Source organism: Limulus polyphemus, unplaced genomic scaffold (genome assembly GCF_000517525.1).
Source record: "Limulus polyphemus unplaced genomic scaffold, Limulus_polyphemus-2.1.2 Scaffold31, whole genome shotgun sequence".
Classification (NCBI taxonomy): domain Eukaryota; kingdom Metazoa; phylum Arthropoda; class Merostomata; order Xiphosura; family Limulidae; genus Limulus; species Limulus polyphemus.
In genome coordinates, this window is record NW_013665641.1 from 1,024,953 (window position 1) to 1,040,233 (window position 15,281).

The window sequence follows — 15,281 nt, forward strand, 5'->3', positions numbered from 1 at the left end:
ATTGTGTAGTCTTTGTAGCTACAACTTACAAACAAACAAATTGTATTACTTAATACCTCAGATTTTGTTGCATAAATTATTTTAGTGTGTTTACTAGGATTTTTTGGTCAAATAATATCTATTATTATAATTAATTTTGCGCAGTCTAAGGATTTTGATAATTTTGTGGGAATATAAATATCAACTACTTCTAACCCACTTTCTTCAATCTTTTATTGTGATATTAACAACTCTTTCAAGGGATGGCGAGAGAGTGATAAGTAATTGAAGTGAACAGAATTTTTCGATATTCAACATCAATAAAGCATCTATTTTTCATTACTGAGGCACAAACAGACAATTAAAAGAAACGGAAAAACAAAGTAAGGTAGAATGAAATGCGATGATCCACGTTGTAACTGTGATCTTTTAAATACAGAAATTAATAACTATATACATATTACTTTTGAAACTTTAAAACACATTATCATACTACTTCGTTTGAATATATATTGTAAACACAATAAGTAGAGTAAGTTTCAATACGCTTAACACTAAAGGGCATGTATTTCACTCAATTTAATTAGAATGAAACATACAAGTAAACATAAGGCTGAATTAATTATAATTGATTAATTATTTAACTATCCCCACGAATATATCTATAGAGAATAAAATAAATTAGGGATCAAACATTTGCCATACATATATTGCAAGCATTTAAATTATAAGCTGTAAACTTGTAACAAAAGTATCGAACTGCTCCACAACAGCCTTTTGACAAGTTATCGCTCCTATAGAATCTGTAGCAATGCCATTATTCAAATATATATAAAAAATAGAGTTCCAGGATGTATATGTCTACCATAATAGCAATTGTGTCCACGCAAAGTGGCCAACACTTGTATTCTGTATTTAAATCTCTTAATGTTTCCCCATTTTCAAGTCAAAGTGTCTCTCAGCAGATCCGATTTATCCAACAAGAGAAGCAGACGTGAAACTCGTCTATATGGTTGGCCCAAAATTAGTTTAATAGGGGTTAATGTCTAACGAAAATACTGGCCAGGTGACTCGCAGAATCACTTCCAGTTCACAATCGACAGTGACGATACGAGTTTTGTGTTATTGGGGGAAGGAGCTTGCATCAAAACTAAATTAGATCCTCTGGAACCAGCGAAAGACCTAACAGTGGTTACTATATCTTGTCCTTTGACGAATAGCATTTAGCTTTTATAATATTATTCTTATAATGTAAGCATAAGAGAGCCAAGTCAGAACTCACTAAGCAGACAAGGTACCACTCAACAACTTGTGATACTGAACATGAAATTCAGGACAGAAACCTGGGCTCATTGGTAAATTTAACTGGATGTTAGAGATGCCTTTGTCATTTGATATGATCCTGATGGAGCTTGTCTATAAAATAGCAATAATCTTAGTCTTAGAGCAGATCATATTTTGTGATGTGATTTTTAACTTAGTTTCGTTAATGGACTTGTCTGTTGTAGTTTCACAGCGTCGACAGAGCGGTTTTGCCAAGTCATAGTATGGAGTAGTATTAAGATTTTGGTCCTAGCACTGTGTTTTATGCGGTCTCTCACCTTTCGAGTGTATCTTGCCCATATCTTGGAAATTACATTTTGTGATGCGCCAAAGTCATTTATAATAGATATTTGAGTATGTTCATGCCAATAGTCATATTAGCCTCGTATGGTCATAAGTGACGTTGATGAACCATTTTCTAATAACGCGATATTAATTGAAGGAGGCATGTGAACACAAATTTAAGCACCACATTAGGCTTAGAAGATGAAACCGAAATCACTGGCTCATTTCCATGTGAACTTTACCCGCGATTTGACTTCTACTACACTTGCAGACGTGAACCACTTGCTACAGATGTTGCTCATATCTGGTCAAATGAATATTTGTTACTTTTTTAAATTCGAAAGTTGGGCATATTTGAAAAAGATATATAGATTCCTTATTTAATTTCTCCTGTATAGATAATTCAGTAAATTATTTCATGCTTTAACGCTATGAAACATGGATGCTTTTCCCTAATTGAGGGTGTTTCATGTTAATCGTCAGTATTCTTGAAATATATGAATGATTTAACTGTTTTAACGTGGGGATGTTCAGAAAATGTTAAAGAGCTGCACATACATGAGATTCGATTAATTTGACAAAAGTGTTTTCTGAACATTGATATTGTTTTTTGTTTGTTCACCTAAACGACACCTTTATATACAATGTGTTCATTGTATACAATGAATTAAGCCAGGGTAGAAACCCCTTATAATACATATTTTTTTTCTTTTAATGAAATGTAATCACATAGTTCACTGTTGGAATAAACAGATTTTAAAACATGTTAATATAGAGCTGTTTGAAAGTAAGTTCTAACAAGCTGAGGCACCTTTATCTTAAATGCCTTTCGTTTTGTACAGGTTTCATCTAACCAAGTGAATCTCCTTTTCACAAAATGATCAAAATCGTATTAAGCTCGACTGACTTTAATTTTCTTTATCTATTAGTGAATCTGCCTCTATCTGAGGATTCGATTGAGAGAGTGAAAATAAAGCACTAATAATTGTATATCTATATAGTTACTGAAGTTACCGTGAGATTATGTCCAAAAAGAAAACTACAATAGGAAAAGTATGAAATTATTGAAACTAACATATGAAGCTGAAAAATTATTGTAAGCACTAAAATATTTTCAACTGTGTAAAACATGGCATGTTAAGTCATGTGTAAATAAATGTTAAATTTTAACCTAAGAACGTTTTGTGTAAATATGTGGCATATTGTTATTGTGCTCGAATTATCTACACATACGTTGTAAATAGTGCCTGCATTTCCTGACGCAGGTGTTTACCGTAAAACTGTTTAGAACAACATAAATAAGTTAGTCTTTTATCTACAGTTTAGTGTAAAGTGTTGCATGGAATACATTGTTATAGTTAGACTCAGGCAGAGCGTCTGAATTTGACAGATTATTACTGAATGAATAGTTACTGACATGGACATTATCAAAAAAATATTGAACTAATATTTGTATTTGCAAATATTCATTATAATTCATTTTAAAAATATACATTCTATAGTTATTCCACCAGTTTTTCAGACGTGTCTTTTAGTACGTTACTGTCAATCGTAAATATATATAAACTAATACGAGTAAAGAATCGTGTGAAAGTATTATATAAATAAATTATTTATACAAAAATGCGCAGAAATGTCAAGTCTTAGCTCTAATTTGAATAAAGAGCATATGAGATATGGAAGAATCAGAACCACTGCTTTGTAACAGAGTAAATAAAAAACTTCAAAGTGTCTTATATTTAATATTAGCTGTTGCACTTAATGCTATAGCATTATAATTTCAATTTTGTTTTCAAGAGTTCTTGTTTCACTTTCTTGGACGGTAACTCGAAACTAATGTTATGATATCACAGTATAATTGGCTCGAAACTTTAAAAAGAAAAGAAAAAAGGTTACAACTTTGGTTTTGTCAAATGAGAAGAATGTGATACCTGGATAGTTTAAGTACTTTGATTAAATTGAGTTTTTAGTAGTAATAAGTTAACTCTTTTAGAGAGTTTGTATTTCACTAGTGGTGGCTACATCTATCTCTGGGTTCCTTATGACACTAGCAACTTCTTGCTAGTGTGTAGACACAGAAATATGTCAATTTATTATCATTTTTAAGTCTCATTTGTATGCCCCCCGATTGTTCAGCGATAAACCTGAGGGCTTATAACCCTAAACTCGGGTTTCGATACCTACGGTAGGCAGACCACAGATAGCCCATTGTGTAACTTTACGTTTAACAACAAACTCATTTGTTCTCCAACTAAGGTCTACTATAATTAGATTGACGTTCATGTTTTGATATTATCGATCTATTGATTCTGTAGGATATCTAGATTTTACTTTCAAAGAAATTTTGCTTGCTTTCGGCAAAGCATTTTGTAGTTAACTTATCATAAAGAAAAATTCAATGATTTCTTCAGCATTTTAAACGCGCTTAAACAACAAACCTACCAGATATTTCAGTATCCCAAGCTGAAGAATTTTTTTGGAAAACAAAATTCGACCATCGTGATTCAAAAATGCTGTATGTTGCTCGTATAGGGAATTGCGAAAAATCCTTTGTTCTGCATAATACCGTCCTCAAAGGAATACACTACATGAAAATTGTGAAAAATCCGTTGAGCCTCATTAATTTTTGCCTAATATCAACAAACTTATTTCCTTTTTTAGTTTACTAAAGACTTGTAATCTAGACAATAAAGTATTTTGAAAATATATACTACACTGAATATTCATACCACAATAAAACAAAAATTTTGGCAACTTTTTTTAGAGAGAAAAGCTTTTCTTACAATCAAAGTTCGTTTTTTTTAGCCGCGGCATAATGGCTCATAGAATGGCTCTGAGTTTTGTTTCTTGTTTTTTTTCAAGTACAAACTTTTAGTTCATAGCTCCGTCATCTCTTGACCGATTTGAGATCTAATTACAGCTTTGGACTCAGGAGGCCAAACCCTTTCGATTGACGTATTTGACCACGCCAAGGCCTCATAGATCAATTCATTAATTTACTCTAATCCTGCCTAAAATAATTTAAATTTCAAGGTAGGTTGTTAGAGATCCTGAGGAGTAATAAAATCGAATCGGGTATACGCGCGCCCCACGCTTGGTATTGCTGGCGCACAAAAATATAGCTAATTAAAAGGAGGAAAAAAAGGTCTCACGGATTAATTTACTCTAATCTTGACTAAAAGAATTTCAAGTGCTGCGACAATTGAGGATTCCTTTTTGTTTAACATGGGAATCTCTTTTTTTTGCCAGTTTGGTTAATTTGGAATAAATCCTATATCTGTTTCTAATGTTCATGTGTTGTTAAACGCCAAGAATTATTTCAAACGTGTAAATGGTAGATATATGTGCTTCATTCTGGAATCGTGGATGAGTTATACATTTTTACTAAATATATAAAGTACGTTAACATCTAAAATATACATCGTGGTACGATTATATAAAGGATAAGAAATGTTTTAGTGGAAAATGTATTAGTTAAACCCTCTCATTGGATGGTGTCCCTCGGTGATGCAGAAGTAAGTTTACGGACTTACAACGCTAAAGTTCGGGTTTCGATTCCCTGCGCTGCACACAGCAGATAGCCCAATGCGGCTTTGCTCTATTGCAAGCAAACAAACAAACTGATTAGATGGTTTAAACCATTAAAAAATAATCCAATGGTGCTTCTAATCTCGTTTAATTCTAGTTGACTTATATTTATTAATATACATGTTTTCACTATGAACTCACTTTACCTCGAGCGAAAATCGTGAAATTTTCTTTTACCGGAGGAGTTCATCACACCGTTTCAAAGTATGTTATTCAATGCTAGAAAACTGGTTAAATCAAAATATTCAGATGTTCCATAATTCTTGATTATTTTAAACGAATGCAATACTTAGTTGTTAGTAAGTCACATAAAGGGAATGGCATAGCACTGCTTAATGAAAATAATTATAATACGAAAGCAAAGGAGATTTTAAGTGATAAAACAAAATTCAAGAAACTGGATTCTGATCCAAACAAAACAAGATAAAATTAATTACAAAGACATTTATTTGATCTTAAGAAAAAAACAAGATATAACAAACGAAATTTAATATTCGGGGTTAAGACCACGTGGTTCACATCCAGGGATAATGTATGGGTTACCGAAAGTTCATAAAGACGGGTTTGCACTTAGACCTATTGTATCTAAAATAAGATCTTCTCAGTTAAAGCAAAGGAGAATGTTCAATAATATGTGAACTAAATACTGTGGTTGTGTTCCTATCCGAATAACAGACAAATACATAGAAAGATAGAAAAGGAAGACCTTACATCAGAGGTTCCCAAACTTTGCCAACCGGTGGACCCCCTTCAATTTCTTTACTGTATTGGCGGATCTTCTCCCGTTGTTAAAAATACTGGTGTATCATATGCGTATTTTACTATCTTTACAAGTTGATTATAGTTTTAAGAATAGAACAATGAAAATAGATTTAAATATGGAAAATTAAAAAAAAATCTTACGACTTACTTTAATGTGAAGGATGATACTGCTTTGCTGAAACAATCTTACGAATTTCTTGGTCAATGTTTGACAGTTTCAAACGAAGATCCGGCTCCACATTTATCTTATTTCTATACTTCGATTCTAGTTAAGCAAGTTAAGAGAAACCTCGCATTTTATTTTATTCGTTACTCTTTCAGTAAATGTTAATTTAATAAATTTGATGTATTACTGCGGATCCCCTTCAGTACTATCAGGATCCCCAGGGGGCCGTGGACAAAAGTTTGGGAACCTCTGCCCTACAAGATGATGGGAATCTACGCTGTGCATGATCACAATATTCTAACAAACCTCTGGTTGTGTCTTATGGTTTACGGACACTCTACAGCAGCGTTTCCCAGACATTTGTTATTCACGCCATTTTTTAATGAATATGGTTTCTTTTTTGAATACTCTTTTTTAAATGAGTAAAAGATTAAGTTAATTGGCAAGATGTAATACACGGATACGCATTAAAATACTATACGTGTTGTAATAATTACTTATTATTTTCATTAATAAAAATATATTAAAACGCTTAATTTTGTATAATTGCACTATTGACTCTACCCTAATCGCCCCCCACTCCAAAGATGATTTGCGCCCCTTCTGGGTGTGTATCTCACACTTTAGGAAACCCTGCTCTACGGAGATTTTATTAGTTGCATTAACAGAAGGTGGCGCGTGACCACGCCTCCTATCTTTGTTGTTATTAAAGTATTGAGCAAGAACAGGTATCCACGGTGCAGTAATTCAATAAGCACTGTCATTTGACGGAGTCGTTCTGTGTAAATGCACTGGAGACTATGTTCTGAAAACGTAAGGTGGGTCAAGTAATTGATTGGTCAGAATGATATATGAACTGGCTGAGACATATGAATTAAAGTAACATCTGACTGTTGTAGATTAACAGTGAGACAGAAGGTGAATTAACCGTATACTATAATATAGCAACTAACTAGCGCAGAAGAGTGGGCTTTAGCATGTACTGAAATAAACTGATCATAACTGAATAGACTTGCTTTCTGAAGTTTATATATACAGACTGTTTAGGAAAAAAAGACAAATTTGTATGGAGGATGTTTAGTGAACATAAGTTTATTTTGCTAAAGATAATACAATATTCCAACGATGTTTGTTTATAGTAAGATCGTAAGCTATTTGAGTAAGTTCACTTGGATTGTATAGATAGTTAACCATAACCATGATAAAATATACGGTTGACTGATGAGAGAGGAACAAGGAATAGTCCACAACTTTCTTAAAGAAATGGCAGGTATTTATAGTCAGTATATTATGATTATGACATCAGGTAATCTGATAAAACGGTGCTCTAATGAATTTATAGTAAAGACTCTTTATCACGTGTGTAGAACAGTTTATTCAAGTTATTATAATGAACTTCATAAAGAGAACGATAAACTGGTTAGTGAAGAGGCCAAAGTACTGCAATAGTACGTACCATTTGTCAGAGTATAATAAACCGACTATATATTTTTTGCTGATCTTGGGTAAAAATAGAAAAGTTACTAAGATGTGAACCCATATATTACAAAAAAACAACAGATCAAGTAGATGTGAGTACCGGTCAGACTAGGGTAGAACTGGTGTTATAAGTCATCAAACATACCGCTCAGCCACCTGGGAACATTCTTTAGAGAGAACAGCAAAGAGATGAAGGTGGTTCCACTGGCTAGAGTAGAACTCTAGACTTAATAGGAAAAAGTGACTTCATAGGGTGATATTACTAAGTATTTGAGGTCAGAAAATAGACTGGGTTGACAGGTTGATAAAAGAAGAACCGGGAAAATAAGTCGGGTAACTCATCCTTTACGCTGTTATCTCAGCCCACAATTGCAAAAGCCTTGTTTTTGGCATAAAACTATTTTTTTTTTTAGGATAAGCAGTCATCAAGGAATGTTTTTGATATTGTAGGAGAAGGTTAAAGTTGTAGTTACCTAAACTTTCATGTGGGGTTCAATTATTTATTCATTATATACGTTTTGTCTTACTTAAATCTTTCTTTTTCTGTAGGTCGACATGATTCGAACATATTATATATGCTGACTTTGTTTTCTGATGTAGCTGACGGAGACCAAGAATTAGACGCTTAACCTAATTAACCTTCGAGCTTCATTGTTTATCAAAGAAGTACCATGTTTCAAAACCTCCCTTCTGTTCATATACCAGCACCTTCCTATCAAGACTCTGGGAGTTATCTTCATACCAGCCCGGTCTACGTGCCCAGCACGCGCTCGCTCGTCCATATGCACCAGTACATGCACAGCCCATCGGTTTCTGTAAGCCAAATGATGGGCCCAGCCACCGGTACTCCTTCTCCTCCTGTTCCAGCAGCTCACTCACACTGCTCTGCGGTCAGTGTGTGGGGTACCACCAATGGCCGTCCGAGTCCGGTCTCTGCAGACTCTTTCTCGGCATGTTCAACTCCACATGCCGGAATACCAAGTGGGAGATACGGTTTTCAGGTATTTATTATTGTATTACTATTTGAGATAGCTCACTGCTGATAAACAAGCCATCGCAAAACATGTCCAGAAAATGGAATGGAAGATTTTCAGATAAAACAAAGTTAGTTAACACCATTTTAAACACAATTAATGTTATTTACATTCTTGCTTAAGGTTTTATAGTTAAACATACCATTTTAAGTAAACACACGCAGAAAAAAAAAACGTTTTACCACATTTCGACTACCACATATAAATAAAAAACTATTTCCTAAGAATTTACAAGGCGAGATGTGGATGGCTGAGAAATATAAAGTTAATGAAGATATAGCCTATAAACATATGTTTAATATTACAACCAAGTGGTAATTAACTTATTTTACAACAATTATGATACGGACTAACTTTAGTTGATAAAAAAACCAAATATGCGTTGGGCTATCTAATTGATAAACTTATGAGTTATCAGGACACTAAACAATTATTTTTTCCTAAACAGTACATACACAGCTTTTTCACTCATAGGAAAATCGTATATACTCAGCTTTGTAACTCGTACTCAACATACGTACACAGCTTTGTAACTTATACTCAACATACGTACACAGCTTTGTAACTTATACTCAACATACGTACACAGCTTTGTAACTTATACTCAACATATGTACACAGCTTTGTAACTAATAGGAAAACAGTACACACACAGTTATGTAACTCATGGAAAAACAGTACATACACGGTTTTGTAACTCATACTCAACATACGTACGCAGCTTTGTAACTCATACTCAACATACGTACACAGCTTTGTTTCTTATATTCAACATACGTACACAGCTTTGTGACGTATACACACCATACATACAAAACTTTGTAACTTGTAGGGAAAACAGTAACAATTTACCTCGATATGATCATAAGGATGGAAATGTTCACCATTCAGGAGTTCTTTTGTATTTGTAGTTATTTACATTGTGGTTAAAAGAGCTATGAAATAGAGGTTAGTTAAGATGTGTTCTCTGAAAGAAGGTGTAAGTTAACATAAGCTAATTAGATTCTTTTTTAAATATTACAAAAGGCTAAAATTCGTAGAAATGTTTTAATTTGACAGTATTCCATATTTCATTAAATTATTGTCCAAGATGTACTCAAATAAGTTTTTAGTAACTCAAATTATATCATTAACAAAGTATCATGCTGTTTTTTTTACAATATTATAGAGAAACCACTTGAAAATATAACTATAAAACTGTAGCATTACTTGAATAATCCTTTTAAAATTTCAATCCATATTTGTGATTTTTATTAGCAAGCTCTTAAAGTAAATATCTTAAATTCATTATTTACTAAAACTGTTAAGCTTATTTTGTAATAAACACAAATTATTTTGCTGTTTTTCAAATAAATTTATATCAACTTTCTTAAGGATTTTTCATTCAAAAGTAACAAAAAATACTATATGCATACATCGAGATTTACTCAAATATATTAAGAGTTCAGTTTGTGCACATGACTGCTCATGGCCTAGTTGTCAGCGTACTGGACTACGTATCGGTGGATCCAAAGCTCGCGTCTTGATTCCTCTGAACACGCTCCGCACTTTCAGTTGTGAGTGAGTTAAAAAGGTAACAGTAAATACCTTATTCTTTTCACCGTATAGCAGATCCCTTGAGACGAATGGTACTGCTAACTGGCTGCCACCCGTCTGGTCCTTAGTTCAAAATTAGGGAATCTTAGGGATCTGTGACCCGAACGCTTTTCCTATATGAGTGCATAAAACGACATTGAAAATTAGAATAGCAAACTCATCATTTTAAGTGCTCTAAAATAGGATTAACCCTAAATTTATCTATATAAGCGATGAGGTGCGTTTTCCCCTCTTGCAGGTATGGATTATACATATAACAATGGAAATATTACGGTTCTGATAATTTATTTCTGTAATTATTTTTACATAATTGCAAAATAATAAAGTTATCAGTTCAGTCTTAAACACCGTAATATGACAGTCTTCTTAAATATGATTTTGAGTTATGTGTTTCTCAGCAGCAAATAGAAATATATTGAATACAGTTGTTACATTATGTTCTGTGTTCCTTTGAAACAACTGAATTTACAAAAATGCCTTATCAATTTAATCTATACGCGATACCGCTTAGTTGTCGTTTCTGTGTATCGTCTATTCTTTTGTAATACCTATCATTTCAAAATTAAACTATTTCATCATAAAGAACTTGGTGTCACCCTGATTCCTGGAGAAGGTAGGCCAGATAACCATTTAATTAAGTATAAAATAGAAATAAGTTATTTACATATTGCGTATGAAAAGATTTCTCATTTTGACATAGTATTTGCTTATTATACTTTAAGGTAATAAAAAAGGTAAAATAATGAATAAACGTTTTCGAAAATAAGTTACAACTGCATAATATTTCAAATATTTTTATTAAATTCTCTAAAACGATTTTCTGGTCTTGAAAAATGTTATATATATATATATCAGCCACATTAATAATAAATGTAGGCTTACTTTTCTTTTTTTTTATCTAAATAGATTTAATATGATATTCATTATTATGCCGAAAATATTGCGACAGCACACCTATAGCTAGAAAGAGGATCATTACAATTTAATTTGCATGTGAATCCTTTGGTGCAACGCTATGTACAAATCTATTGGTCAGCAGCTGCCACAGACAGGCATTTCAGATGAAAATGCCTAAGGAAAAAATCTTAATATCCTTTAGAAATTAACAATTATTGGACACAGTATTGAAGATAAGAGCGTCAGAGACATATCAGTCTACCAGCTTTGCCAAATCTACTATGGCTATGACCAATGAGCGTGCTGAAACGAAATATTACTCGAAATGCAACACGTGGCATTAAAAAATACATCACTCAGATTCAGCATTGCAAGACTTGCGCAACCACTGTGTGCAGGAATTCCCTGCTGTTGGATCTCACGAACAGTAATCTACTTATTACAACCGTTAATGCAAGGCACTGACTTTCATGGCACCTTAAACATCTTAACTCGTGAGGGGGGTTAAATAAGGATAATCTAAATTGGATGAGAACCTGGAGAATGGCTTGGATATAATTATGTATCCTCAACTGTGAGAAGTAGTAGAGGTAAAACCTTGGGTGAACCTGTTTTAGCTGATTTAGAGTTACTTCACTGGTCCATGGCAAAAAGTAGGGTAATCCTTGATATCTTACTACCTTTGGAGCTGCTTTGAGTGGCAGACTTGTCTACCAAATATATGGCAAAGGTTGGTGGAAAATGTTAGTAACAGGGTATATGTAGTTATTTAGGTCAAAAAATCAGTCTGCGAATAAGCCAGTATTGAAATGAATGAATGAATCCAGGAAAAAATACCTAATTGTATAAGTGTTTATGTTTTTTTGTTATCGAAATTCAGTATTTTGGCAATGAGAGTAAAAAAACAACAACAAAGAACTTTATTGTAAATTTTTTGAGACAAACGATTGTCCATTTAGATTACATTTTAATGCATCTCTTCCTTTTCTGAAGTTGAGACACAACACACACACACACACATAATATAATAAGATTCAATTCAAATCTTATATCGCTACCCAAAGTGAGGTATGTGTTAATGTATTTTTAAAAGTATTAGGATATAACACAATGCTATACAACATTAAGAAATTTCGTTTTTTAAGCACAAAGCTGCACAGTGGGCTATCTATGCTGTGCCAACCGCAGGAACTGAACAATAAGTTTAGCGTTATAAACTCACGAATTTATTGTTAAGCCACTAGAAGGCATTAAGGAATTTATAATATATGATATAATAAAAAGTCTCAATCCTTTGCTAGAAGGCAACAAGGGACTTTGGAATATGTGAACGTTTTTGTTGTGTATACGTATTTTGTTTGTTTGTTTTAAACTCTGTCCACTGCAGGGAATCAAACCCTGGATTTTAGCATTGTAAGTCCGTGAACTTACTGCTGACCCACTGGAGGATATGTGTATTATAGGATAAAATGATATGTGTTAATTTTATTTTTAAAATCTAAGAATTTTAAATAGCTATTTTAAACACATCTTTGACGTATAAAATGAATAAAAACCCTATAACTTTAAGGGTTATAGGGTTTTTATTCATTTCTATCAAGACTTATTGAACCTATGTGTTTTTCTAACATCATGAATTTGATATATAAAGTATAATCTTATAATATCTTACATGTACAATATGCATTAAAATTAAGCTTTTCCTCAAATACCATGACTGTTTTATTTGTATAAAATACTTGTAACTAAAATAGATTAATAAAGATTGTAAAAATAAACCAAACAGATTCATTAGCATTGTAAATAATTTCAGCCTGCGACACCAGGTGGAGTTGTTGGAGCCGCTTGCAGAGAAGCTTCAAGCTATTTGTCGCGTACTAATGGACGCAGTTCACACGCTAGTTATGTCGGCGGTGACGTCAATCCTTGGGCCAACTTTGAAAGTGGGATGGTGTCTATCCAGACAATGCAAGCTACGGCAGCGCCCCTAGCGCGACGAACAGGTAGGTGTTATATTCATTCTCTTAAGGAACATAGTGCCCCCCCCCCCCAGTGGCACAGCGGTATGTCTGCGGACTTACAACGCTAGAATCCGGGTTTCGATACCCGTGGTGAGCAGAGCACAGCTAGCCCATTGTGTAGCTTTGTGCTTAATTACAAATGAATAAATAAGCTATGAACTGCTTGTTATTATAGTGGAATATTTTCATTTTTAGAAAAAGAAATTATGTTTCGAAGGTACAATACATGAGTTAACAATTGTAAAATTCTTCTTTACTGTTAACGAAACAAGAAGATATTTATATATTTATCGTGTGATATTGACTGGACCTATGAATTCTATAATTGTTACCCAGTTTGACGCTGGCAGCTTTATAGTCATACTTAGAATAATTTGCATTACTAAAGTGTGTGTTTTCGTTGCTGTTTTTGTGTCAACTCTGCACGATGTGCTTGTTACTTTTTAAAATAATAACACATAAAAGCATACTGTGTTGTCACAGGTGTTTCTTATCATTATAAATCATTCTAAACGTATGTCAAATAATACATGTATGTGTGTAGTTGTTAGTTATTTGCATGATGCAGTATCGAGATTGAATTGTGTATATATTATAGGTGTAATGTGCTGTCCTGTGCAGCTGGCTTTTTTTACTGTGTTCGAATAAACATATGGTCTGAGGTCTTGTTTTCAGACTAGATATCTATACCCGTGACTTCATAAAAGTGATCTTTATCTATAGCCGCTACAATATTTCTACACCTGTTAATGAAACATGCCAAACCTGTATTTAGTAAAATAATTATTCCTCAAGTTATATTATGAGGGAAATGACAAGCTCAAATATAAATTATATACTCAGGTGTAACTTTGAAAACTGTGTCTGTTGCTGGTAGGATAGAAAATTGTTTTAAAAGAGGACTTAAACATTCCTCTCAGTTATGATGATACTGGTAATTTAGTTTTAATTCACATCCCCTTTAGTTTATTGTTTTGTAATAAATCCGTTTTCATGAAGTGCAATGCGATTAATTGAGGTATTTTTCTAAAGATAAAATGACATGTGGAATTCGACGATTTTTTGTTTATAACCAACTGTTTGTAAGCTAAAGATAAATTCATTACATATTATACGAAAATAGAAGGATAACCCAGAGGAATACTATAATTAGTTGAATTTGAGAGTTATCGTGTAGCCAGTATAAAAATTAACATTATATTCTATTTTATAATAAAGGCATTTTAATCGAAAGACAATCTTTTTTCTATTTAGGCCATATTAAATTTATTTTCAAAGATACCATTCTCATAGTTATCTCATGTACTGACCTTTCATTAAATCGTATAATGAAGAACTCTAACAAGAAAGATGTTTACTTATCCTTGCAACATAAAGTGTTACGTGTAAATAAGTTTAGGTTTCTTTTTTTATCAGACAATGATATATCCTTACATGTTAAACCTTTCACTTTTAGGTGAGCCTGTAAAGGATTTTTATTGTTAATCGTTATATGATTTCACTCAGCTAACAGAATTGCATGGTAACAAAAGGAAAGTATTAATTTTGTTTCTATAATATTGTGGTGTCCTAAGGCGACATTTGAAATCATTTTCTTTTGTTACCTGCATAATGCATCATTGTTCTGTACGATATTACATCTCTTTATTGTACCTCAAGGCTATAATTTTGATTGTTTGCGTTTTTCTTCCAAAATATTTTGATACATTATCATGTGAAGTCTTGAGGATTTTACGTGTTTATTATTTTTAGTTGTTTCTTGTTTTATTTTTTGGGCAAAACTACACAATGGGCTACCTGCGCTCTGTCCACCTCGGATATTATAGTGTTGTAAGATCGTAAACTTACCGCTGACCCATGGAGAGACATTGTTCCTAGACTAATATGTTGTATGAAGAAGAAAAAAAAATTACAGTGTGTCGATTTCGACTACATTTCAAAAAGTATTTGTAAGAAACGCGTTGTATATGCCTCCTAGTGGCACAGCGGTATGTCTGCGGACTAACAACACTATAAACTGGGTTTCGATACCCGTGGTGGACAGAACACAGGTAGCCCATTGTGTAGCTTTGTGCTTAATTATAAACAACCAACCAACCAAGCGTTCTATATAATTCCTTGCATCAAAATGAGTTTTAGACAATTAAGATT

At 33.1% G+C, this 15,281-nt stretch overlaps 1 protein-coding gene across 5 annotated transcripts in view; it reads left to right on the forward strand.

Annotated features, from left to right (window-relative positions):
* LOC106459911 (transcription factor GATA-4-like) overlaps nucleotides 1-15,281 on the forward strand; it is a 96,263-nt gene that overhangs the window by 66,771 nt on the left and 14,211 nt on the right. For 3 of the 5 annotated variants that reach the window (XM_022386868.1, XM_022386875.1, XM_022386885.1), the window contains 2 exons: nucleotides 8,132-8,583; nucleotides 12,923-13,112. In XM_022386868.1, the coding sequence (XP_022242576.1) occupies nucleotides 8,254-8,583; nucleotides 12,923-13,112 (520 nt within the window). In that variant the 5' untranslated portion in view covers nucleotides 8,132-8,253. The remainder of the gene's footprint in view (nucleotides 1-8,131; nucleotides 8,584-12,922; nucleotides 13,113-15,281) is intronic. The other 2 variants (XM_022386872.1, XM_013919582.2) reach the window with 1 other exon arrangement.